This window comes from Canis lupus, chromosome 19 (assembly GCF_003254725.2).
Source record: "Canis lupus dingo isolate Sandy chromosome 19, ASM325472v2, whole genome shotgun sequence".
Classification (NCBI taxonomy): domain Eukaryota; kingdom Metazoa; phylum Chordata; class Mammalia; order Carnivora; family Canidae; genus Canis; species Canis lupus.
The window spans coordinates 54607196-54627963 of record NC_064261.1 but is presented as its reverse complement, the minus strand read 5'-3'; the positions used below and the strand labels follow the sequence as shown (position 1 = coordinate 54627963).

General features: G+C 34.3%; 1 protein-coding gene across 7 annotated transcripts in view; it reads left to right on the top strand.

Annotated features, from left to right (window-relative positions):
• The window catches only part of PRPF40A (pre-mRNA processing factor 40 homolog A), a 59421-nt gene extending 43851 nt beyond the window's left edge, over positions 1–15570 (top strand). For 5 of the 7 annotated variants that reach the window (XM_049097120.1, XM_025468989.3, XM_025468993.3 and 2 more), the window contains 16 exons: positions 428–536; positions 1032–1096; positions 1453–1617; positions 3099–3207; positions 4032–4182; positions 5114–5247; positions 7731–7845; positions 8005–8108; positions 8218–8334; positions 8629–8766; positions 9091–9186; positions 11230–11316; positions 11402–11498; positions 11719–11780; positions 12942–13073; positions 14521–15570. In XM_049097120.1, coding sequence (XP_048953077.1) covers positions 428–536; positions 1032–1096; positions 1453–1617; positions 3099–3207; positions 4032–4182; positions 5114–5247; positions 7731–7845; positions 8005–8108; positions 8218–8334; positions 8629–8766; positions 9091–9186; positions 11230–11316; positions 11402–11498; positions 11719–11780; positions 12942–13073; positions 14521–14613 — 1774 coding nt within the window. In that variant the 3' untranslated portion in view covers positions 14614–15570. The remainder of the gene's footprint in view (positions 1–427; positions 537–1031; positions 1097–1452; positions 1618–3098; positions 3208–4031; positions 4183–5113; positions 5248–7730; positions 7846–8004; positions 8109–8217; positions 8335–8628; positions 8767–9090; positions 9187–11229; positions 11317–11401; positions 11499–11718; positions 11781–12941; positions 13074–14520) is intronic. The other 2 variants (XM_025468990.3, XM_025468994.3) reach the window with 1 other exon arrangement.
• The last annotated feature ends 5198 nt before the right edge of the window (positions 15571–20768 follow it).

The following is a 20768-nucleotide window of genomic DNA, read 5'->3' as shown; positions in this document are numbered from 1 at the left end:
GCTAGATTTGGTTCTCATGAATTGTAGTTTTTCCCATTCCTGATTTAGGTACTCTCAATATCTTTATATTTATGCACACTTGCCCAAATCCTTAGTTACTAAGGCCACTAAAATGAAAACACTAGGTAAGTTTTATAGACCATTTAAAAGTATTCATTTGTGGACTAGTGGAACTAATGTTTTAGTGTCATTGTTTTTTTAGAGGCCCCTATGCAGGGTCCTAATAACTGAATGTTCCAGGAAAAAAGTGTATTACCTTTATGTCTTTATGTTTAAGTAAGTGTGTAGGGTTCATACGGGAGAATTTATTTCTAAAATTATAAAATTTAACCTCAATATCAAATGCTTAAATGATTAAAACATTGTTTTTATAAGCGAAGCAAATGTTTACTTAAGTTATAAATACCATATTTAAATTTCCCTCTAGTTTTACTCCAAAAAAAGAAGAGGAGGAAAGCCAACCAGCAAAAAAAACCTATACTTGGAATACAAAGGAGGAAGCAAAGCAAGCATTTAAAGAATTATTGAAAGAAAAGGTATTAAAGATTTTTATATGACGTGCAATAATTAATAATAAAGTTACTGTTTAATGCAATCAGCACCTTGATGCCTTTTTTGAAAATGCTAATCTCATAAAATGTTGTAACCAAAAATGAACTAAAGTTTTTTGGAGAATATTTCTGTGAAACTGATTTTAACCAAAAAAAATTTTTGTGAATAGTGTATAATACACAGCACATTCTACCTCTGTATGTAATTATGTTTTTTTATTCATAATCTTTTATCTTTTAACCAGTAGTCATAAGAAAAGTATCCTTGCTCTGTTTAAATTTCAGTTTAAGTTTTCTTTTTAGTCTGTACATATATTACCCAGGTTTGCCTTGGTTCAATAAGAAATTATTAGACCTCTTTCAAATTTGAGCAAAGGGAAGTGCTTGATGTTTGCAGTGAGTATTATACTTTATTTCCTGTTGTATGACTTTTACAGTATTTGTGCAAAATTTTAATTTTTGACATTAAATGGTTTTCAGCGGGTACCTTCTAATGCTTCATGGGAACAAGCTATGAAAATGATCATTAATGACCCAAGATACAGGTAATACTTGAAGGTTTTTTTTTTTTTTTTTTTGAAGTTTTTTATTTACTTTTCCAACTCTAGCAAATTCACAATTGTGTAAAATAGTGTAACTTTTGACTTTGTCTTCTGTTATTTTGGATACCAAGAATAGTTGTTTTATGTCAGATATGAACCAAAAAGCTTCTCATTCAATTTGAGTACAGATGAAATTAGAAGTTTTTGTAAAATAGAAATTATTCTCTGTAATCATTTCTTAATTTTTTATATCTTATTGAAATTTTCTTAATTTGTGAATGAAGTCATTTTTTTCTTCAAAGTATTGACATTTGATCATCCTGCTTTCATTTACTCTTATATGGTATATTTCTCTTTAGTGCTTTAGCAAAGTTGAGTGAAAAAAAGCAGGCTTTTAATGCTTACAAAGTCCAGACAGAGAAAGAAGAAAAAGAAGAGGCAAGATCAAAATACAAAGAGGCCAAGGAATCATTTCAACGTTTTCTTGAAAATCATGAGAAAATGACTTCCACAACCAGATACAAGTAAGATATTTAGTAAAGCATAGTGTGTGTTTATTGCACTGTTTTTTTTTTTTTTTAAAGATTTTATTTATTTATTCATGAGAGACAGAGAGAGAGAGAGAGAGAGAGAGAGAGAGGCAGAGACACAGGCAAGAGGGAGAAGCAGGCTCCATGCATAGAGCCCAACCTGGGACTCGATCCCGGGTCTCCAGGATCATGCCCTGGGCTGAAGGTGGCGCTAAACCACTGAGCCACCCAGGGATCCCCTATTGGCACTGTTTCTATATCAGACTTTGCCAAGTACAGTACCTCCCCCAAAGTAGATAATTATTAAAGCTAAATGGGTAGGAGTGTGGCAGTTTCATAAGGTACAAGATAAATCAGAAGTTAAATGTGGAATTTAACGTACAGACTTCCTGAATTATTAATTAGGGACTAGAACAATAGAGGGGTAGACAGTGTAATAATTAAAGCCTGACTTCTTTAATATAAAAATTGAGGGATGCCCGGGTGGCTCAGATGGTTAAGCATCTGACTCTTGATCTCAGCTCATGTCTTGCTTTCAGGGTAGTGAGTTGAAGCCCCACATTGGGGGTGGGGAGAGCTTCAACTCCATACTGGGCATGGTGTCTACTTTAAAAAAAAAGGAATGTGTGTGTGTATATATATATGTATGTGTGTGTGTGTATATATATGTATATTTATATATATATATAACATTTTTGCAATAAATTATTATGTGCTTCCTTATTTTCCTCAGTCTTCTAGAAAAGCATTAGTTGAAGATTCTTCATTTCTTTAAATAGTCCTATTTTATGTATTAACTAAATTTCTGGCATTTTTTGAAGTCTATGATTTAGTTCCATGGATAGTTCTTTAGTGTCTATAGCTACCCTAAAAAATACAGTCTTGACTAGAAAACATGGCTCAATTAGAATTTATGCACTCCTTGGGGTGCCTGGATGACTCAGTAGATTATACATCCAACTCTTGGATTTGGCTCAGGTCATGATCTCAGGGTCATGAGATGGAGCCCCTCATCAGGCTCCTCGTTAGCAAGATGGCATCTCTTTGGGATTCTCTTTCCTCCCTCTGCCCCTCCCGCCTCTCCTTCACCTTCCCTCATTCTCCCTGTCTCTCTCTCTCTCTCTCTCTCTCTCCCCCTCTCTCTCTCTCTCTCTCACAGATAAATAAATCTTAAAAAAAAAAAAAAAAAATTACCCACTCCATCTCTAGGGAGAAATGGAGGCCTAAGCTATTTTGTTCTTTTCTTAATTATCCAAAAGATTTTCTATATAATATACTCATGAACTTACAGTGTTCATTGGGTGGTTCTAAACTTAATACACAGTTAATGTACTTAATATCCTATACAATATAAAGTGCTCAATATACTTAATATATAATAGCTTAAAAATAATTTTTATTGAGTAATATATAATACAGGGTAACATTTAATTTTTTTTTTTTTTACATTTTTTTACATTTAATTTTTTTAATAGAAAAGCGGAGCAAATGTTTGGAGAGATGGAAGTCTGGAATGCAATATCAGAACGTGATCGTCTTGAAATCTATGAAGATGTTTTATTCTTTCTTTCAAAAAAAGAAAAGGTATTATCCACTCTTAATTATTAGTGTTTATAGATAAAACAAGGTATTTCTTCATTCTGATTAGGAATTGCTTTATAATGCTCATTTTTGTTGTTTGGTTTATTCAATTTATGTGGTGTAGCAGATCTCAATATTAGAAGTGGATAGCTCCTGTAATAGTAGGTATTGATTTGGACACACTAGGTACAGAATTATTCAACTGTTACTTTAGTTGTCATTAATTGGCTGTCTTATGCCAACTTTGAAAGATACTTTTTAAGCTCATTAGGTTTTTAAAATACTCAGTATTTTTGTTTATATTGCATTTCTATGTATTTTCTATACAAGAACAGGAGTAATATATAATTGTTACCACTAAAATGTGCTTGCACAATGAAAGTATTTTAAAACACCTTGTTATCTATTTTATTACTCAATAAGTTGTGTCTCATTCAGTCTTAAAGAGATTTATAGAAATGTAAGTATTAACAAAAATTGAACATAACTGAAAGTGGTTGGAGACTGTGGCATTTACCTATTGTGTGACTTGTCAACAGTAACTTTCATTTTACATTCTGTTGATGCATAGTTCTATAGGAAGAGAGATTTATGGAATTGTTGGGGAGATAGGGTTCCCAGAACCCAGATTCTTAGGAGAAAGGTAAAAGAAAAATTGAGGTAAGCAGTTACCAAGCCAAGCACTTTGACAAGACCACTGGAAAAGTAGTGTTGGTATTAAAAATAAATGGATAACATGAAACTTGAACATCACTTAGAATTTGATTGCAGTTCAAATACCATACTTTCTTTGAATCTCAAAACGTGTATTTATTCTTTTGATTTAGGAGCAAGCAAAGCAGTTACGAAAGAGAAATTGGGAAGCCTTAAAAAATATACTTGACAACATGGCTAATGTAACATACTCTACTACCTGGTCTGAAGCCCAACAGTATCTGATGGATAATCCAACTTTTGCAGAAGATGAGGAATTACAAAGTAAGACTAGTGACTAAATGGGAGAAAGTTTTTTAAAGTCAACAGCAAAGAATTCTCACTTTTATTATGAGATTACTAACTGAATTTTTATACAATTGTTTGTCTATTCCTTTTTTTTTTTTTTTTTTCCTAAGGTGAGGGAGAGCTAGAGGGAAAGGGCGAGAGAGAGAGAATCTTCACAACCTTGAGAACATGACGTGAACTGAAATCAGAAGTCAGATGCTTAACTAACTGAGCTACTACTACCCAGGCAGTCTCTGTCCATTACCAATAGAGTGTTTTGTTGATTTCCTTTCATTATTCAGGAAGAAAATATTAGCTTTATCAGATAATCCTTAAAGTATGTTTGTCATAGATAAACATGAAATTGTTTTTGCCATTTTTGTGTAATTTAGTAAGAATCCGATTAATTACCACAGTTTTACTCATACTGTCTCCTTGAGGTAATGGCTTTAGAGTTTTGCAAACACCAAAAAAAAAAAAAAAAAATGTATTAGTATTATCGTGCCTTAAGCTTCCCCAGGTTCTTTTTCTGACTGACTTAGTTGCTTTTTAAATTATAGCTTTCTGGATTACCCCTCTGAATACTGTGCTTTTATTCAGTAGGTGTGGGGTAGGGCCTAAAATTCTATCCTGTGAAAAGCTCCTTAGGTAGTGCTAATGTTGCTGACAAATTTTACAGTTACAGTTTTATTTCCCTTAATTGCGTCTTGTCACATGGTCTTTCTTTCACCCTCAAATTCAAGATATATTTTAATGAGGTTGGAATTTTTTTAAAAACATATTTTCTAGTTAGATGATTACAAGTTCTATTTGAGTTTAATTATAAGTATTTTGGAAAGCTGATTTTGAAATTTATAGGAAGTTAATAAACTGCTTTCCTTACTGATACTGGACATTTTAATTTTTCTTTAACTGTAAAAATCTCTAGACATGGATAAAGAAGATGCATTAATTTGCTTTGAAGAACACATCCGAGCTTTAGAAAAGGAAGAAGAAGAAGAAAAACAGAAGAGTTTACTGAGAGAAAGGAGACGACAGCGGAAAAATAGAGAATCTTTTCAGGTAAATAAAGTCTCTCTTCTAGCTTAATTTCTTACCATAGTTTGTGAACTTAATAATAGAAACAATTTTGAGACCCCTTCATCCCAGATCATTAGGCTTTGTGAATGATCCATACACATTTAACTCAAGTGCTACAATTAGTTTTGGATGCATCTAAGGAAAAGAGCCATTTTAGGCCAGGGGAACAACATATAAGAGGCTATAGCAGATTTGATATTTAGCACTGATAAGTCAATTAAGGTTTCATCTGGGAAAGAGGAATTGCATGATAGAAGACTGAAAAGAAAGTATGTGTGATGACTGACTGATTCATAGTAGTTGATATTTAGATATTTAGTGTGTAGAGAAGAGTAGAGAATGGTACGGGGTATGTAATTTTGGGATAGGCCATAGTTCTTAAACACCATAGAAGACGAAATTACGTATCTTTTATATAGGCCAGTGGTTCATTTTCACCTCCAGATACCACTTTTATCCTCTCATTAATAGGGAACATCATGGAGTAATGAGTTTTAACATTTCATATTTCACCAGATTGCCCATTTCAGTAATTATATTACTAGCAGCATTAATTGCTTACTGCTATACGTTTTAGATTGATAATCACTTAAATTTTTATTACAGCCTTATGAGAGTTGGGTAATATTTTTGTTATTACGTCCATTTATACAAGGAAATGGACTTAGGTGAAGTGACTTAACCGAATTCAATGACTGATTAGTGGTGCCAGAATTTGAATCTATACAGTCTTAATTACAAAATCTCTTCCATTAAACATTCTATGAAGATTTTTTAAAAGATTTTACTCATTTCTTTGAGAGCGCGAGATCACCAGCAGGGAGGAAAGGCAGAGGGAAAAGCAGACTTCCTGTTGAGTAGAGAACCAGATATGGGGCTCATTCCTAGGACCCCAGTATCATGACCTGGGCTGAAGGCAGATGCTTAAAGGACTGAGCCAGCCAGGTGCCCAACACTGTATTAAGATAAATGCTAAATTACAGTGACTTGAACAGACTTATTTCTCCTTTAATGATAATTATTTGGTGTAGGGTAGTGCCCGTTGCCATTTCCTAAGGTAGTAGTTCTCACAAATTTGTGTGCATCTGAATTACCAAGTAATCCCTGCCCGGTGTGGGGCTTGAACTCACAACCCCAAGATTCAGAGTCACATGCTCTACCAATGGAGAGCCAGGCATCCCACCTAGAGGGCTTTTAAATAAACTCTTTATGTCATGCCGAAGGTCACTTAAATCATCTTAAATGACATAGTCAATAGCATTACTTCAGTCCTTATTCCTAAAACTTTAGTATTTATTAATCTTATGGGTTCCATTATTATAGTGGTTTCCTATAAGGATCATACAAAATATTCTTAGAACTACATGTTTCTTGAGCTTCACCCCTAGAATTTGATTTACTAAGTCTAGGGTGGGTGGGTTCTGAGAATTTATATTTCTAGGAGGTTTCTAGCTGATAGTGATGCTTCTGGCCCATACTTCGAGAATTGTCCTGGGCCTTCTATTTATGTTTAGGAGTTTATTGTCCACGTTATGAGATTTCAGCTTGAAAGAAGCTGAAAGGACAGTTTGTTTTTGTTTTTGTTTTTTAAAACAGTGATTAGAAGTTTTACTCTACTTCATAGTTAGCTGCTGAGAATTTAGTCTCATGGCTGTAAGTAAAAACAAAGGAGGCTAGAAAATGTAGATTTTTAACTGAGCAGCCTTGTGCGTAGGAAGAACATATTTTTAGGTTTTTTAATATTCTGCAACTGTTGAGCTTTAATGGCTCTTAAGGTTTTTCGCAGTGGTTTAAAATAAGACCTATATGTTAAAAATAAGGTAATCTGGGTTACAGAAAATAGATTTGGTAATCTTCAAAATCATTGTGTGTTATATACTGATGACCTTAGTTCAGACGAACCACATTTCATGTACTTTAAGCTACATTTGACCTGTGTCTACTATATTGAACAGTGCAGACATAGAAATTTTAACAGAATTTTGAGCCATAGGTCTTTAGAGATATTTATTCAGTTAAACACCCAAAGGATTTGGGGAAGCAGGATGTGTAAATTGTTGAGTATAAAAGCCCCAGTATGTTGCCCCGAGAGTCCGCAAATACGGAAAAAGGATAAAGAAGAGAAATTAGAATAAGCATATAGATTTAGATTTAGGGTATAAATGAAAACTGAAATGATGTTCCATCTTAAGGAACAATAAACTGAAGTCTGGAAAATAATACAGCTTTTCAAAGATCCTTTTCTCTGAAGCGCAGAAGAGAATTTTGCCTAAAAGCAGATTTTATTTTCATCAAAGAGCAATATTCTTTGTACCTAACACATATTTGGGATACCTTGGTACAAGAGTTTCAAATATTGCTGTTGTTTTTAGTGTGTTTTCATGTTACACTAATATTTCTAATGTCCTTAAAGATGACTTTTCAGTATAACTGGTTTTTGTTATTGTTGGCTTTTCCCTCCCCAGATATTTTTAGATGAACTGCATGAACATGGACAACTGCATTCTATGTCATCTTGGATGGAATTGTACCCAACAATTAGTTCCGACATTAGATTTACTAATATGCTTGGTCAGCCGGGTGAGATTCTTTTCTTCCCAGTTTATAGTTATGATAGTAGTTGGAATGGGCCAGAGAGACAGGTGGCTGTGCTGGGGAATGGAGGGGTGCTTTATTTTGTTTTATAAACAAAAAAGTAATTGCAGCTCTTTGGTTAGAGCTAGCTTTTGACTTCTTTAGTTTTTTCATTAGGATCTACTGCACTTGACCTTTTCAAGTTTTATGTTGAGGATCTTAAAGCACGTTATCATGATGAGAAGAAAATAATAAAAGACATTCTAAAGGTAAACACTACACTTACTATTTACTGTTAATCTCCAGTATATTTTAAGTCGATACTGTGTTCTTTTTTTTTTATGTATTATTGTTGTTAACAAGGTTTTTCTTTCTTAGGATAAAGGATTTGTAGTTGAAGTAAATACTACTTTCGAAGACTTTGTGGCCATAATCAGTTCAACTAAAAGATCCACCACATTAGATGCTGGAAACATTAAGTTGGCTTTCAACAGTGTAAGTTATCAGCTCCTCTATGGAAAACAGCTACTTTAGTACGGTTTTTAATATATTCAGCTAAAAGTACTTAAGCTGTAGGCTCCCGAATTAAAGGAATACAGCTAGAATTTTACTGAAAAGTAAAATAAAATAATGTATTTAGATGATTGGCTAATGATGAAGTTTCCTTTGCTCAAATGAAATTGTGTTATAAGTTAGCTCATAACTTATAAATGATGAGAGAATGCTTGAATTAAGAACGAATTACTTCAATTGTACTATTATAACTGGTTAAATATGATTTTCTAAAAGTTACTAGAAAAGGCAGAAGCCCGTGAACGCGAACGAGAAAAAGAGGAGGCTCGGAAGATGAAACGAAAAGAATCTGCATTTAAGAGTATGTTGAAACAAGCTACTCCTCCAATAGAATTGGATGCTGTCTGGGAAGATGTAGGTATAATTGTAAATTGTTTCTAATGATCTTTTTCCTTTACAATTGAAGATAAAAATATCTTTAATTCCCCTCCCATTTTATAGCCTCAAAAAGAAGCTGAAGTAGAGTATACATTGAATATATTGAGAATATTTAAAAGTTTAAAGTCAGCTCTGACCCTGCATTTAGGAATATTTATTAAAAGATGATTTGGACTTCAGAGGAAAAGAAATCCTTTGAGAGGATGGGGCTGTGACCATTACCACTGGCTTTTGTGATTCTTATTAGTCATATTGGTATACTTTTCTTGTTATTCATGTGTTCATATCTGAATGTTTCAGATCCGGGAGAGATTTGTAAAAGAGCCAGCATTTGAGGACATAACTCTAGAGTCTGAAAGAAAACGAATATTTAAAGATTTTATGCATGTGCTTGAGGTAATTTTAGTATTCTCGTAATTAATTCGACTATTACAAAATACATAAGAATAGAAGAAGCCCAAATTGAATTAAAATTGATCAAAGTTTGTTTCTTAAATTATACTGCTTTTTTTTTTTTTTTTTTTTATACAGCTTCTATACAAATGTCATTTACCTGAGATGGTTAAGGAAATGATTTTTCTATAGAAACTGCCTTTGAGCAAAAGAAACTAAGTTTGCACGTGAATGTAAGATGTGTTTGTGGAGAGAGTTCATACTTATGTTTTTACAGTGTTTTAGAAATTCAACAATTTAGCAGCCTCCTATAATGACTTTGGTAAATCTAAAGAAAACTTAAATAGCTTTTTAAGCACGCATTTCAAATATTACACTATGTTAGATGTGTTCAATGCTCAGGGAGATCTGGAAAATAATGGAATAAGTAGTAAGTCTGTGTTAAAATACGTAATGATAAAATTGCAAGTTACTCCATTAGCTGAATAAGGGTATTTTGATGAAGATTTTAGGTGTAGGTACTTCTTGTATATAGTAAATATGCTAAATTGACCAGTAATTACTCAGTAATAGCATTTGGTGCCTATGTGGGTCCAGACACTGTTCTAACAGTTTTACAAACACACACTACATATATGAACTTAATCCTCACAACAACTCTGTGAAGTTACAGATGAGCAGACCGAGGTAAAGAAAAGTAATTTGAAGGGAAAAGATTCCAGCCCAGGCTGTTTGACTCCAGGGTTAATGCTTTTAACAAATAACACTACCCTGCCAGTTCTGGACATAGTGATACTTTGCAACACATTGAAAGCTGGCATATATTTAACATTAGAGTGTTGGCATGGTGTGGTCATTGGTCACTCACTGCAGGTCACTTAATTAACTGTCCACTGTTTCCTTGGATTTCTTGTTCTTGATGAATTTCATTGTTAACATGCATCCACATGCATCTTTATTTTCTCCTAGCTGCCTCAAGATCCAGCCCTCTTGGCCTCTAGGTCTCTTCAAAGCTGGGAGCTTGTTAGACATTCAGAATCTCAGGCCCCATTGGCAGAAATCCTGTATCAGAATCATCATTTCAATAAGAATCTAAAGCACTCGAATAGAATGTACATTTGTGAGAAGCTCTGCTCTAATTAGTGTCTTAACATTGTCTCCCAGTTCATAATCAACATTAAAATTCTCTGGTGATTTGTATTGGGAAAGTGCTGAGGTCGTAAATGGTCATAAGGAAGAGGCTCTTCCTCTGGAAGAGGAATAAGTTTTGCGATCCTAGTAATCTGAGCTTTTTGAGTTAGAAGAGGAGGAAAAATTCAGCATTCAGTGATGAGTAAAAGGAGCTTTCCTTCTTAGATATTTAATTTCCATTTACTTATAAACTGAAGCAGAATTATTTTAAAGGCCATAGATGTTTGGGGGCAAGGAGCTTTTACTACAGCATTAATAAATGAATTAAAATCCACAGAGACCTTTCCTTTTTTGATTTGATGTGGTGTTAGAGTTAGATTGTCTTTGGAGTTCTTAATGTTTGACTAAGAAGGGAATGCTCCTTGGTAGAGAGAAAAAGGATTAGATTTTGCTTTATTCTGAGAGCGTCATCATTTATCTTGGTCAAGGATAACTCTGAGGTAGTTCATTTTCGTGGTGCTAATAATAATAAGCCTAGCCAGATTGATCATAAAAATCATGTCTGAATGTAATTTCATTTCATTGGTTTTTAAAGCAATGTGCCTGTTCTACAGGTGATACTTTTCTGAAGTATATCAGTTGTCCCTACTAAAGCATACCATTCTCATTCCTATAAGAAGTGATTTCTTTAATATTTGTTCTGTTTAGATGTTGAAATGAGTCAGAATGGAATGGTGAGGAAGGAACAGAACATTTTAACTGACAACTGCAGCTTCATGAAAGTATATCCTAAATGTGCAAAATGAATGAAATTTTCACTCTAATAACTTATTTTTATAGCATTAAAGATTCTTCACAATCTGCTGTCTGAAGTCAATGTTAACTTTTGAAAATCTTTTCCTTTTGCACCTGTAGCATGAATGTCAACATCATCATTCAAAGAACAAGAAACATTCTAAAAAATCTAAAAAACATCACAGGAAACGTTCCCGCTCTAGATCGGTAAGGAAGTTTATCATGGCACTATAAGTGTATTGAAGTATTTGTTAATAACATCATTATGGATGAAATTATGTGTATTTTATAGGGATCAGATTCAGATGATGACGACAGCCATTCAAAGAAAAAAAGACAGCGATCAGAGTCTCGGTCTGCCTCAGAACATTCTTCTAGTGCTGAATCTGGTAAGCATTTCTTTTAACTTGCCATTGGTTAAGTGCCCAATGCTTGGTTTCAGCTCAGGTCTTGATTTCTCCTGGATTGAACCCTTGTCTGCCGAAGACTCTTATCTCCCGCCCTACTCCCTGCCCCCTAGCATTAGCTCTCAGAAATTAAAATAAAAAAAAGGTATTGGCACTTGGATGTCCTCAAAGTCAGACATTTTTTTCTTTTCATGCTGCTTAGAGAGAAGTTACAAGAAGTCAAAAAAGCATAAGAAGAAAAGCAAGAAGAGGAGACATAAATCTGTAAGCAAGCTTTTAATTTTTATACTGCCCCTAGCTTTAGCCCTTAGCTTACTCAGCGGCGATAGAACCCTTTTCTGTCTACTCCTGTGCAGTCTAGCACAGTTCCAGTGGACACCTGAACTCAGGAATTACATCATTTGTCTTCACCATAATCTTCCGTTAAAACCTTCTGGTGAGCTTTTAAAATAAACATACATCAGCGTTAAGATTCCCACTCTGGCTTTTTAAAGCAATCTTAGAGAAAGACCCAAGTGTTTGTGTGTGTCTTGCAGTTGTGGTGAGAATCATAAGTCTAAATGTTCACCTCCTTCTCTACTCTTAGTTCTTAATTTTACGTATGTATCAAGATATCCTAAGGAGGTTTTTTTTGAAACATAAGTGAGTAGGTGTTTATTACCTATTGAGATTTTTTTCCTTCGTGCCACTCACTCGAATTTGTACATATCTAATAAAGGACCAGTTATTTAGGCAGTGACATTGCCATTTCTTTTTAATTTTTTTGATATTGCCCTTTAAATCCTGCTTTTTGGGGCACCTGGGTGGCTCAGTCGGTTAAGCGTCCATCCAGCTCTTGATTTCTGCTCAGGTCATGATCTCCAGGGTTTAAGTTCAGGTTCTGTACTCATCATGGAGTCTGCTGAAGATTCTCTTTCTCCCTTTCCCTTTGTCCCTCCCCTTGCTCTCTCTAAATAAATAAAATCCTTTAAATAAAAAATCCTGCTTTTCAGTTATAGTTTTGAGAGAGGAATTTTATTATATGATGATCAACCTATTAGGTGATTAACCTAATCACAGTATTCTGTACACATAGCTGAACAAAAAAACCAATATTTTATTGGGTTGGTGGAAAGTGTAATGTTTGTCTACTTTTACATTATAGGCATACTCCCATTTTGTATGCTTCCCTACTTTAGTGAAACTCTTTTGCGATGTTACTGTATTAAAATGTCACCCTTCCCAAAGGATAGACAGACTCCCTCCAATGAATCTTGGATATGTTCCAGAATCCTTGAGGTTACTAGTTCAGTTTTCACTGCACTAGGAACACATGCCCTATGATAATATAAATATATAGATGTTCTTAAATATTATCTAAATGGAGATACTAAAAAACAATGGTTTTCTTCATCAAAATGCTAATGTTATTTTTTATTTACATAGGACTCTCCAGAGTCAGATGCTGAGCGAGAGAAGGATAAAAAAGAAAAAGACCGAGAAAGTGAAAAAGATAGAACTAGACAAAGATCAGAATCAAAACACAAATCACCTAAGAAAAAGACTGGAAAGGATTCTGTAAGTATTCAGAATTATTTCATACCTGGGTTTCCAGAATAGAAAAAATAGATACTGTGGTTAGTATGACATTGATGGACTTTTTCTAGGTTAGCTACCATTTGAAGAAAATGAAGAAAATTTAAAGGATATAAGAGACTCAGATCAGGGTTTCTCAGATCATAGGTTCTCCAGATATACACTAAGTTCAGTTTCAAAATGTTAACTTTGTAGGAGTAATCATTGTGAGAGAAGAGGTGAGGGCAGAGGGATAGGAGGGGACTAAAAGCCAAAGTTAACATTTTAATATCAAATTAGTCTTTAATTTCCCACGTGTGTGTGTGTGTGTGTGTGTGTGTGTGTGTATAAACGACAGCACAGTAACACCGATCGTCTTAGCCTTGCCATTCTTCCACAAATACTGTGGACTTAACAGGAATAATGCTACTAAATCAACCTATGACCGTCCCTTTAGTGTTTTAATTAATTCAGTTGATATAAAGGTTCTTTTTAAAAGCTGCCCTGGTGAGTTTCGTGCACATCCTTGGTGAAGATTTTCTGTTTCCTTAATAACAGCGTTTAACAGTTTGTTCTTTGTAATCAGTTAAATGAAATCTCTGAAGGAAGGAGAATAGATGAACTATCTACTTTTTAAAGATTGTTTTTCACAAATACAATATTTTTTAAGTGTTCTTCAGACTATTGCCCTGCTCATAAATTTTAAATGTTTATTCTCATAAATCTTCAATGTTTATCTAAGGATAGTTTGTTTAAAGGATAATACTTGGGGCACCTGGGTGGCTCAGTGGTTGAACTCCTGCCTTTGGCTCAGATCCCGATCCTGGGATCAAAGGATCCAGGGTTCGAGTTCCACATCGGGCTCCCCAGAGGGAGCCTACTTCTCCCTCTGCCTGTGTCTTCCTTGCCGCTGTGTCTCTCATGAATAGATAAAATCTTTTTTTTTTTGGTAAAGATTTTATATATGTATGTATTTATTTATGAGAGATACAGAGAGGCTAAATAAAATCTTAAAGTAAAAACATAATACTTGTTTGTAATATAAAATACTTAGGTGACCTGGAATCTACAAAATTAGCAAGGAATATAGTGCTTTAGGTTATGAACACTGGCTTCATTAAATGGAAACCAAATGTTTCACATACAGAGGTGTTCGAGGAAGGGAAAGAAAAAACACTGTGTATCTTTCTGCCTGATTTACATATTAATGCAACCTGAAAGCACCAAAGTTCACCATGTCCCCTAATAAAGCCAGAGAATGGTTAGCAACTCATTAATAGGCTTTTGGAAGAGAGGTCAGTCCTAAACCCTCTGATGAGCAGCTTGTTTCTGTGGAAGAGAATCCATATACATTTTGATTGCCTTTTCTTTTTTTTTTTTTCCAAAAGTTCAATACTACTAACTTTTTGAGTACTGACATAAGATGTAATCCTATTCAATGTCTTTTCAGGGGAATTGGGATACTTCTGGCAGTGAACTGAGTGAAGGGGAATTGGAAAAGCGCAGAAGGACCCTTTTGGAGCAACTGGATGATGATCAATAAATTATACCAAATATATGTTTACAGTATGATTTAAAGTCTAATTCAGACCAGGGACTCTATTTTAAAGTTCAATTGAAATAAAACACTGGGTTTTAATTATATCACAGGAAAAAAAAAAGTGCATTTAAGTATTGTTATTGTGGACTTTATAAAAGCAAAGGAAACTGAAAATAACTTTTGATTCTGTATCAAGAATCATATTTTCATATGGTCATAACTGTCTTTCTGTGACCCTTTCATAGGGCACTGCAGGATGGATTAAAGGTGGCAATTTACTGATAACTGCAGATGTCTCTACTTTGTTCTGAAGTCTAAGTCATGAGGCGATTTGATTTACTTTATAGAAGTTGGATTTTGAAGATATAATGAAAAATTTTTTGATACTTAGTAGTACAAAAAAAGCACCAGCAACTGATAAAACTGCTTTTTTGTGCACTACCCAACTGGTTCCGATATGATCTTTTATGGTGAACTCAGAAATAGGTGTTCTTAATGGAAACCTGTCAGACCCTTAACTAACTATAGCGGTGCTAAGGAGCACTACTATAATAAAGCCACCATTATTTTTTATGAAACATCTGAATACATTAAAAAAAAAAAAAGGCTGTTGTGAGGGCATTATTTTGAGGTGATGTTTAAAAAGTTAACATCAAATCAAATTGTAAATTAGTTTAAATATATTGCCTTAAGGACCTACTAAAGAATGTGCCACCAGACTTTAAGTGATAGTTGCAATATCCTTGTCTGAAACAAAAATCAATGTTGACTTAAACATTTTCTTTAACAGTTGTCTTTTTTTTTTTTTAATCCGAGCTTTTGCTTTTTTTCCATTGAGGAAGTCTTTTACCTTCCCTACTCACTGAGAAGTATTGACTTCGTGGTACACATTCTAAAGCATTTCTGATTTGAATATTTTTGTACATTTTTATCAATTATTAAACCTTCTCTTCTAGCGTGTACTAGTATTTATTTCTACTTAAACTGCTCAGCTCTAAAAAATTGTATGATCATTTAAAGATACTAAATCCTTGGAATTTTACTTCATCTAACCCACATAGCTAGGTTACTTTTCCTTTTAATATTTAAGAATATTACAAGTCAGTACATTTCAGGCCCCTGTAATTTGTTTTTGATCTACAAATTTCCTATAGAAAACTTTAGAGAGGCAATGTTTTGAAGCTAGAATACTCTTTACATGCTAACTTTTTGAAGGTTGGTAATGTAATTTATACTATTTTCCTTCAGTGCAGGAGATTTTTTTAATAAGTAAATTTTAGCATATAGTCTTTAGCATTAGGTATTTTTTTATTTTGGACACTTCGAGCAATCCTATTTCAAGTTGGGATTTAGAAGAACAAAAAGTTCATTTTATTTGAGAAGTTCAGATGACCAGGACTACTCTTTCCCATCTCTGCCCACTGTTTCAATTAAATCTAGCATCCACTGTTGAAAGACAAAAAGGGGGTGGGCAGGGAGTTATCTTTAAACTTTTCTCTGCCAAATCATTTTTCTGCTGTGAAAAACTGACATGACTGTGGAAAATGAGAATCACTATCCTTAGAAGATGTGAAATAATCAAGTTTCTTGCTTGAGGTTTAGTCTTTTATTGTATATTAGAACCAAAATAACAACTTTGGCAACAGGGAGTTTGTCTAGATTTACTTTTCAGAGGTCTCATAATGATAGTTAATATTGCTAATCATGTCAAACACTTGACATGGAAGTCAGTGGCAAAATCTTCAAAATGCACATATGATATTGGCAGAAATACTAGTGGTGTTTCATAAGAGAATTTAGAATCTGTAAAATTTTGTTTTAATTCCATGAATGATTTTTTTAAGTGCGACCTTAAAGTTTTAATTTTTCTATTTAAATAAAAAGTTATTGATATGTTTTAGTATGTCCTCAAAATAGATTTCTGTATTTCTTAGAGACACTGTCTTACCACCTCAAATCCCTACAATACAAATTCAAGTTTCTCTGTAGTTCATCCATGAAAATATTTGACCTAAAAACAAAACTGATAAATGGCAACTTAAAATACAACATTGTTATTATAAAAGATGTAATTGAAGTGACTATAATCCTGTCTACCTTCAATGATCCCATCAAATGGGATTTAGTTACCAAAAGGTACTGTACTGTGAAGGCACAGGTGATGGGAAGATTTTGTTATAGCAAGAGCTCTATGTGAATATTTTTAACCTCTTAGGTCAGGTTTCTAAATCTTCAGTCTGGTAAAAGCTGAAATGTCTTAGAATACTGATTCTGTTAGAGTTAAACAGAGTTGTTCAAAAAGGAGTCTGAACAAATGTGTTCAAACAGGAAAGTATGTTTATTTTCAGATAAGGGGAATTTACATTTCAGTTAAGCATCAGACTCTTTGGTAAATGTTGAGGGTTTTCTTCCCTCTGTATCATTAAGTTATTGGATCACATTTACTAATACATTTAATATCATAAAAGTCAAAATCAGAATCTCTAATATTTGATGTTTTCGTTTTCTCCCAGTCCAGTAATTCCTGTATGGGAAAACTGAATTTGTGTGAAAAGTTAGTCAAGTATGAATTCTTTGCACTTTCCCAAATTTACTTAAATTACTTAATGCTTTTAAATAAAAGCAACGGTCTTTATTTATTTATTTATTTATTTTTCTTAACACATCAAGGGTATGTCATTATTACTCAAAGCAGCTTTGGCATATATTCCTGTTTTTTAACAATAAAAACTTCATTTTTATGCCTCCCAGTAAATACGAAAATGGTCAAAATGTCACAGCTTGACTTTTGCTCATTGGGCCTCCTTTTATACAGCTATAAGATAAAAATGGCCTAGAAAAAGGCCTTTAATTCATAGGGTAGAGTGAAGAAACTATAAAAACTGAGACATCTCTGTACGTTCTTTTAGAAAGTTCATAATTTTCTTTACCAAAGGGCTTGTATTGTGTTAAGAAACATTTGTCTAGATGATCCTGGCAGCCACTTTTCTCCTCTTTGCATCCAGAAAGGGGTAGACCTAGAAAGTTTTTTTTTTTTTTTTTAAAGCTTAGATGCTATTTGAGAGAGAACGGTTTCTAATCAGTACCCAGGGAAGAGTTATGAATGCTATAAATTTATAGAATATTTAAGAATATTATGTAATTTAAATGTAAATTACAAAACTAAGGAACCAAATAAACATTTCCAAAAGCAAAATGAGGCAAAGCACATTAATTCCTTGTATCTTAAAAATCAGACTTTTCTTTTCCCTTGGGTACGTGTCTCTCTCAGTATCAGATACAATTTTAATTCTTTTACATTCTCTAAGTAAAGCCACTCATTTTACATAAAGGAAAAGCAAAGTGTCATGAGTAATTTTTCATGGAATTGTGTTCTACATAGGACTTAAAATTTTATGGTTTTTGGTAATGGTATATACAAGTCTAATAATTCTTTTTTATTAAATCTTACCTTGCTCTTAAGTTTTTCAGTTGTTTTAACTTAAATGGTGGTCAGGTTTCTTGGAAACAGGAATTGGTTTCATTTACTGCTATATTCTGTGGACTAGAACGGTGCCTGGCACATTGTAGGCATTTATTGAGTGAATGTAAAATGCTGGTTGACAAGATACACTCATCCACAGTACACAGCATGATCGCAGTAGTGTACTAACCCACAACTAAAGCCGTTCTGGTGGCTGTGTCTTAACAGCTTTTGCTACAAAAATTTCCAAAAGCTTGTTAGAACGTGTAACCATGTGGTTTCTGAGTAGGAAAGGAAATACCTTATGATTTGAAATGTAGTTTTTCATATTCATGAATTAAGATATAGTAGTTTAAAAGTAGTAACTTCTCTTTGAAGAGCTAGCTTTTAGCTAGATCAGAGATAGTCTTTAAAGGCCATGCTTGGAAAGAACAGCAAAATTGCCAAATTCTAAATTGAGAACTAATGATTTCAGGCTATTTCCAACAAAGGATGAGGTATGGGAATTGAGAAGATTCTGTTCCCAAGTACCTCACCATGCCCCTCAGTCCTCCATTTAGCCTGTCTCCCTGCCTCAGTTCCTTAATTGTAGATTTTCTGTGGTTTTAAAACTTGCTATATAAAAACAGCTTTTGTGACTCAATAGGATCTATGCTTCAAAAGCCATCTCATTATTGTTCATGATTGGTAATTGCCCCAGGAGTAACGGCCTAGGTTGACGTGTGCATTTCAGGGGAACTAGCCAACCCCCCCCCCCCCCCAGCCCAGTTTTCATTCATAGACTAAAACAGTGGTTGCCTAATGAGATCATGATCCAACTAAGCCATTTCTTGAGGCCCTTGTATGCTGTTCCTCAGGGTCTCTAAAATGTGCGATTTATAAATAGTCCTTTATTTTGGTTCTGCCTGAAACTTGTGGTGGGTTTGTTCTCTTGCCTGCCTCTCTACAACTAAACTGAAGATTTGTTCTGAAAGGTGAGTAATAAGGGGGTAGAAACAGGTTTCTATTTTCTGTGTTTGTAATTACCAGATTTTCTCTTCTGTTTATATATTGTTCTGATGTAAAGAACCTAATAGTTATATAAAATTAGACCTTTTGTAAATAAATATAATTTATTAGAAAAAAATGGCATCTTTTACTAAGTAAGTTGGATTTGTGTCAGCTTTTGGCATTAAACACCCCTCCTTACATGCAGCAGTTCTGTGCTGCGAGATGCTAGATGCCCATGTTCTGTTTCCTCAGTGTAGTACTTGATTTTCTCTATAAAAAAGTTAGATCAAAAAGTTTATCAACACTTCATTTCTTTCATATTTTTTCTTGGAATTAGATTGGGTATTTTAAGGGGAATGAAAAACAGATTAATCCTTTTGTATATACTGGGCCGACCCTCTGCAGACATTTCTGATAAAGATTTTAAAAATGTCTTCGGGCTAAGAGCTGTTTTACCAAATACTAAAATTAATAGGTATGTGCTCTGTGAAGCTATTGTAAGAATGCATCTTCCAGTTAAAGAGGTAATTTTACAAAATCGAGTACATTGAACCACAGTAGGTGATGGGTATCAAGTCCCCAGTCTATGCTAATCATTTTGTCAGCAGGGTCCCTTGAGCATTCAATGCAGTGAATTTTAGTGGGTGAGGATTTAGATTTTTAGAGGATTGGGAGTTGGGAACAAGGAGACTTAGTTCTAAATCACTGGTAAATCTCTTTAAAAGTGGGTATTAATGGAATATACTGCCCCATACCTAACCATATCCACCTCATTTGAACTTAACTGCTGTGGTTTCAGTTTGAAAACATTTTGATTTTGTGGAATATTAAAGATGTTTACTCTACCATGAGGCACAAACAAGAGAATTTTACTAACTGGAATTTAACTTTTCCCCATCCTTATAAAATAAAGCTTCAACGACATTGTATAACTGGTGCAGTAAGAAGAGCGCTGAATTGGTAACAAAGGCTTATTAATATAATCTGTGCCTCTTTAAGAAAGCTTTTTTTTTTTTTTAAAGATTTTATTTATTTATTCATAGAGAGAGAGAGGCAGAGACACAGGCAGAGGGAGAAGCAGGCATCGTACAGAGAGCCTGATGTGGGACTCGATCCAGGGTCTCCAGGATCACGTCCTGGGCTGCAGGCGGCGCTAAACCGCTGCGCCACCGGGGCTGCCCAAGAAAGTGGTTTTGAAGTCACTTTGGACAATTTTCCTAACTTGCTTCCTTAAGAATATATTGAATGTTGCACAGCCTGATGATTTGGAATTAATACTAAAAAAAGTCAGTATGTTTGAGCAATGGAGGCCACACTGTTTGCATGAATCTTGCCAAGCAACAGGGTTGTTGGGTGCAGGGTTACCTCCATGCGATGCACATGTTACCTATCTGTATACATACAACATCCTCATTAAACCAAATCTGGGGTTGGGTGGGGGAGGATAATGTCTTCACCAAACATCAGTGTTCCTCTAGGAGCAATAAATTTGTTAAGTACAAGTTTGGACACGGATCCCTCACTACCAAAATCTGTTAGGTTCTTACGTTGCATACGTGTGTGATCAAGAGTTTGTATCTTGAGTTCAAGCAGCAAGATAAAACTTCGTAGAAGATAAAAGTACCGAAGACTGGTAAGCCCCCAGGCACCCCTCCCCCCCCCCCCCCCCCCCCGCCAAAGTATGCCACTGAAAGACTACAACATA